The sequence below is a fragment of the Callorhinchus milii genome, unplaced genomic scaffold, assembly GCF_018977255.1.
Source record: "Callorhinchus milii isolate IMCB2004 unplaced genomic scaffold, IMCB_Cmil_1.0 Scaffold7, whole genome shotgun sequence".
In the NCBI taxonomy this organism is placed as follows: Eukaryota; Metazoa; Chordata; class Chondrichthyes; order Chimaeriformes; family Callorhinchidae; genus Callorhinchus; species Callorhinchus milii.
The window spans coordinates 12,635,513-12,641,512 of NW_024704748.1; the positions used below are offsets into that span (position 1 = coordinate 12,635,513).

At 38.0% G+C, this 6,000-nt stretch overlaps 1 protein-coding gene across 1 annotated transcript; it reads left to right on the top strand.

The window, feature by feature from the left end:
- Positions 1-782: 782 nt before the first annotated feature.
- On the top strand, positions 783-5,775 carry si:dkey-174i8.1 (arylsulfatase I; the record flags this gene model as incomplete). Its single annotated transcript, XM_042336829.1, is given in 9 exon segments — positions 783-886; positions 4,539-4,600; positions 4,603-4,808; positions 4,810-5,101; positions 5,104-5,230; positions 5,232-5,285; positions 5,287-5,337; positions 5,339-5,504; positions 5,506-5,775. Coding segments are annotated over 9 exon segments (1,332 nt in total), but the record flags the coding sequence as incomplete, so codon positions are not given.
- Positions 5,776-6,000: the final 225 nt, after the last annotated feature.

Here is a 6,000-nt window from a genome sequence, read left to right on the forward strand (position 1 = left end):
AGTTTTGTTTTCTTTTCTCAGCTTGATACTCTTTCCAAACCCATTGCTCACTGCCATAACATTGAACCATCTGTGTGTCCTCGAGCTATTCCCGCCCCGATGTCTGGCCAAAAACAACATGTTCACAATTATTTTATTTGGTCACTTGCCATATTTTTTCCAAGAGTTAGCTAAATAAATATCATTGTATAGAGTAGCAGTAATATCTAGATACTTTATGATATGAAAGTTGGAGCTAGCATTAGAGCAGACAGATGTTATCCTGGCTTTACAAGCAGCAGGTTAGAAAGGTTGTACTTACAATGGGACAGCATGGACGTACTGAAGATGGGTAGCATGAAAGTCCTTACAATGGGATAATAATAATATTCCTTGCATATGATATAGCGCCTTTCATGTCGGGAAGACATCCCAAAGACTTTCACAAGATTTACTGTGAAGTGGAACGATTGTTTATTTGGGGCAAAACATGGTAACCAATTTGTGCAAAGCAATGTCCCACAAACAGCCATGAAATGAATGATCAGACCTAGTGTTTGAAAATTGAGCAGAAATTGTGGGACTATTTTCACAATGCTCTTGATAATTTAGCCAGGGTACTGATGCAGTACAAATTAGGAGTTTGTTCCTTATTGTTTTACTTTTTTTAAAAAAATCGGTTCAAAACTCTGGAAAAATAAAATTATTTAAAGAATAATCTTTGTACTACTATCTTTAGAAGAGGATGGAAATGAGCCTCACATCATCTTCATCCTGGTCGAAGGTTACAATGATTCTCAAACCCAACCCCAACTTTGGACAGACTGACTACCCAAAGAGTTAAACGGAAGAAATATTGCATTCAGCCTACTTGCACTTTGTCAAGAAGTCATTTGATGACTGACTGGTAAGTGTTATGGTTTAGATAATAAAGCAATAATAATAATAAATATCTAAAAAGTTTGTTGAAAATGTATTACTATGTATCCTATTATTATCACTATGTATCCTGAATTGTGCCTTTCAATGTCTGATTCACTATTTGGTAAAATATATCTGCTGAGCATTGTAACGCCAAACTGAAACTTCCATTGAATGTTTTTCCATTGTTTAGAAACGTTCTATTCAAAGTTTTCAAAACTCACACAGTATATACAGCAGCCGCCAAGGGAGAATCAGCACAGGTTAAACCGCATGGAATTGTTAAAGTGTTGGGTAGAGACCTCATTAATTCTAACAAACTACTGGAAGGAGAATGTTTTAAGATAATGAATAATGAATAGTTGGGAGACTGGAGCACAGTGATGGCATTGTAAACAACTAGAGAGAAACACTAGTGAAATTGTTATCTAAACGCTTAGTTTTATGCTCTGTTTATACAGTACATCACTTTAAACTGGGCAAAAATGACACTGTAGTCTATGAAGCAGATTTGTGTAAGAACTAGAATATGTTTTTGGAGTGTTCCGGACTTTGTTAATCACTGACTGGTGCCTTCTTGTAATCTATTTTATTACCTACAGAACCTCTCGATTCCACTTCCCGCTGTCAGTGCATTCCACGATGACAAAAGGGGATTAACAATCGTGAAGTCTCTGCTTCAGGGTTAATCTTCAATTGGTTAGATGCTGGTAAATTATGGGACCAATATAATGTATGTTATAATAGCTTACCACCAACCACATTTGGCCTTTTTAATGTAACCATTCCCCCCCAGTGCAGACCACAGGGTAAGGACCACACTTCAGAAAGTGCAAAACAATGTTAACTATCTATAACTATCTATAATGATTGTTACAATCAGAAGACGCTTACACACATAGCTTTAGAGTTGCTGTGGTTAACATGGCAAACCTGTTGGTCCAGTGTTTGATGAATAAGATCATGAAATCTGATCTCATTTTACACTAGAAAAGAAACAAATGGTCTTTCTGGGCCGTGTAGGTAAGACAAAACTAGAGTTTCACTTACTCCTCCTCTATTTATTTAAAGACACCCCTCCCTCCCAATATATGACTTTATAATACTAAACAAATCACATAGGTTATTTCCTCTTCAGTGCTCAAGTTGAATAACAGTGTAACCATTCATACAGAGACACTGTACTGTCTAATCACTGATTTGTATGAGAGCTCCTAATTAAAAAAAAGTCTCCTCTGTGAATACGAATAATGTTGGAGGCTTTAAAACATCACCTTTTAATAAAGCTGTTAATGCAAGTAGATTAATTGTTTCACCAGTTAGAAGTACTTACAACACTCTTCCCAATAAGTGAGAAATTATAGATACTGGGGTATTTCATTCAACTTTGTGATTCAAAACACATAATTGTTCTGAATCTGTAGAATTAAGAAATGTTAAAAATATAGTCAAGTTTTATTTATAATTCAACTAGTCAGGGAATCAGTGCTTACATTTTTCATTCAACGCATGGTATCCTCCTCAGTCAGTATAAAGCCATATGGTTGAGACTGTCTTTGCTGCACACAGTATAATCTACAGGATAAGTGGATTACTCTATCACAACAGCCTGTTCTGTAAAAATGCATTAGAAATGGAGTGTCTGGAAAGCTAAATAGAAGTGTGAGAATGAGTGATGGACAGACCTGAAGAAAAAGAGAGGCAGGCGAGAGAGCCATACGATGAGAAAGACACACCAATAAATCATTGAGAATAAACCACTATCGTAGAGTATTATTTATGTTTAATAAGTAGATGTTATAAAACATGAATATATTTGATTCAGTCTCTTCCTCCTCTCTCCTACCCCCCTCCAGAAGAGGACATGCAGCTGAATGCCATTGTGTATTGAGCTCCACATAGCTTCCACCCCCAGCAACATAGATGCAATTGAGAGCTCAACAAAGTAGATGGATCACTGGACTACTCAGCAATGATACTTTACATTTGATGATTCCAGCATTTTAAGGTGTTAGTCAGTGAACTATCTTACAAAAAAATCTCCACCACTGGATTATTGCCAGTAAAATATTAAATGTAGGGTTCTGTCCATGATTCAATATACCTTCTCGGATCTTAAAACAGATAATAGCCTATTTTCTTGTGGCACTGCTCTGGATTCACCATCAAGATTTATGATGGTCCCTGAACCTATCTATTCAATTACTACTTTGTAATTTAATTAAAAGCATTACTTATTCCCTGAATAGGTTTTTATATATAGTACTAGTATAACTTCTTGGAATTAATGAGAAATTGTTTTGCAAAAGACTGACAAGAACGACATCCTAATGGAATCCATTGTCAATGTTATTCTGTAGGGTTCTCAGAAACAGTAAGAACTACAGAATTAGTAGAAAGTTATCAAAATACATCCATTCATATATTCTGTATAAATTACATACTAGTGAGTTCTGCAACTCCAGCCTAATCCTGATGTTCAAACAATCCCTATGAGCAATTCAGCGTCACATTTATTTGATATCCTGAACTCATAGGCTGTGGGTCAATTTCCATGTGTCTGCTATTTTAAACATGTGCACTTATTATTGGCTAGGCACCTAAATCTTGCAGGTGTAATGTATTATGCTTGGAGAAATTTATATTTGTATGGTAAACACATTCATTCAAGGAAATTCTTATCCCCAAATAAAATTATTCATTCACTTCATGGCAATTTGTGAGACATTGCTATGCACAAATTAGCTGCCGCATTTTTGCCTATAAAATACATGGTCACCACACTTTGCAGTAAATCCTGTGAAGCGCTTTGAGACATCCTCCCAATGTGAATGACGTTGTACCAAATGTAAAGGTTATTATTACTATTATTCTAGACAAGTACTCAGATCCACTGATGGCCCAGTAAATAAAAATACCCCTCTATGCATCAAAGGTCATTTCCAAACCTTGCTTTGCACCGAGTTAGTTGATCTTAGATAAGTAGACAATTAACCAGCAATAAGTGAGACTGTAAAATGAACTCCGAGTTAAGAAGGGAAAAAACAATCAAGATTCACGCTCTTATTTGCTCTCCAGAGATGACTGCTGGAAGGTCCTCATGTGCATACATTGAGTAAGGGCAGAATTTTGTACAACTCTCATACCTCCATCATCAAATGGCTTGCTAATAAGTCATGCAAGTATTGGCCATTTGCGGGGGGGGCCAGCACACATTGAAGTTCACCCCAGTGAGAGGAAAATGCCTTGGAGGAAAGGGGAGAAATTTAGAGGGGAAAAATGGGGAGGTGGTAATGGGAAAAGTACAAATATCTTCAGCACCCCTGGACAAGGAGTGGGGGTGGAGGCGAGGGGAACCAGATCGGTTTCCTGCTCTTGACCACAATTGCATCACTCCTACTGGAAAGTAAGAGGTCATTCATTACAAGTGAGAACTGATTTGAGCTCAGCTGCGATGTCACACTCACTGTGCATAAAAAAGACTTTAAGACTAGTCAAGTGGATCAGGCCTGGGGCCTGGGGCCAGCAGATCTCAGGAGAGGAAAAGAAAAAATTGGAGAGGATTAAATAAAGAGAAGGGTTGCACAGGTACGTTCATGTCATATACTGGTCTGAGCCTATGTATGTTCTGTCTGCAGCTATCAGGTTCATACAAGAGTTCAAAACTCCATTATTGGCTCACGTCAGTTCATTAGGCTGTCTGTGCCACTCTTCCACAGAAACTGCTGTAAGCTGCTTACAGCACTCACATGTGGCACCTGGGCTTCCACCAAAAAGAATGTCTTCGTATCTTCTAAGGAAATCAATTCTTTCTTCGGCTCCCTGACTGGGATCACTATACATATCACAACTGTAATGGATTGGAGGTTTGCAGTTTTGATCTTCACGATTGAAAGAAGGTGGCCTGGGAGTGACAGTCGAAACTACTCCACTTCCATCTACACCCAAAGAATCAGGCAGATAATAGCGAACCATGATCCCAAAGAATCTATATTTATCTATCTGGCTTTTCAAGCTGTTCACACCCCACTTCAGATGCCTAAAGAATGTATCAGTAAATACAACTCACTAAGCAACCTCGCTAGGAGGAAATATGCAGCCATGGTAACCTGCTTGGATGATGCTGTAAAGGATATAATTGCAGCTCTGCGGACACGTGGTTGTTACAACACTGTGTTGATCTACTCCTCCGATAATGTGGGTAGCCCTTTAACAACAGCAGTAACTGACCCTTCAGGAGAAGAAAGGGCGCATATTGGGAATGTGGAATTAGAGGTTTGAGCTTTGTCCACATTCAAACACAAAGGAAAATCAGCCAAGCTCTGATACACAACTGATTGGTGCCTTACCCTGGTATCACTGGCTAAGGGCTCTCTGGAGCCAACTTGATGGCTACAACATGTGGGATGCCATTGGTCAAGGCAAGGCAAGCTCTCGTCCATAAAATAAATAATTTTTATTATTAATCTATTATCAAAAAACTTCCCCCGGGGCTTGAAAAGGGAAGGATTTGTCTCCGGGACACTGGAATCCAGACTCCGATTAGAGTAAGAAGCTGGAAACTTTTAACAGGAGACCCAGGGACAGTGACTGTGACAGAATTTACCAAACATTTCTGGAAACCCAGGAAAGTGGTGGAATTCATATAAAAAAAAAGCCTTATGGCTTTTCAATGTGTCTTCAGATCTTTTAGAACAATATAATCTTTCCAGCCGATTCCTCAAAATAGTGAGAGAATTGTAAAAGAAACTCTCTCAGTGTAATAAAACTGCAATCCCAGTGTATTATCCACCAGATGATCCAAGGGCCAATCCAGAACTCAATGGAGGCGTGTGGACAATGAAAAGTCTTCTCCTCAAGAGAAGGAAAAATTGAAACACTGTCATTTGTGTGGTTTCAAAACCTTACTCCAAAAATGCAATTCAAGAATGATGTTCCATTGTAATATATCTGTGTCGATTTCATGGGATTTTGTGCCCTTAACTAGCTAAAATTCATTGGTGAATATTAAACCTGCAGGTATAACTATAGTCTCAACTTAGTTAAAATGTAATGTAACAAAACCATTAAGTAATTATTTTGCACGTTAATTTCTGCTTA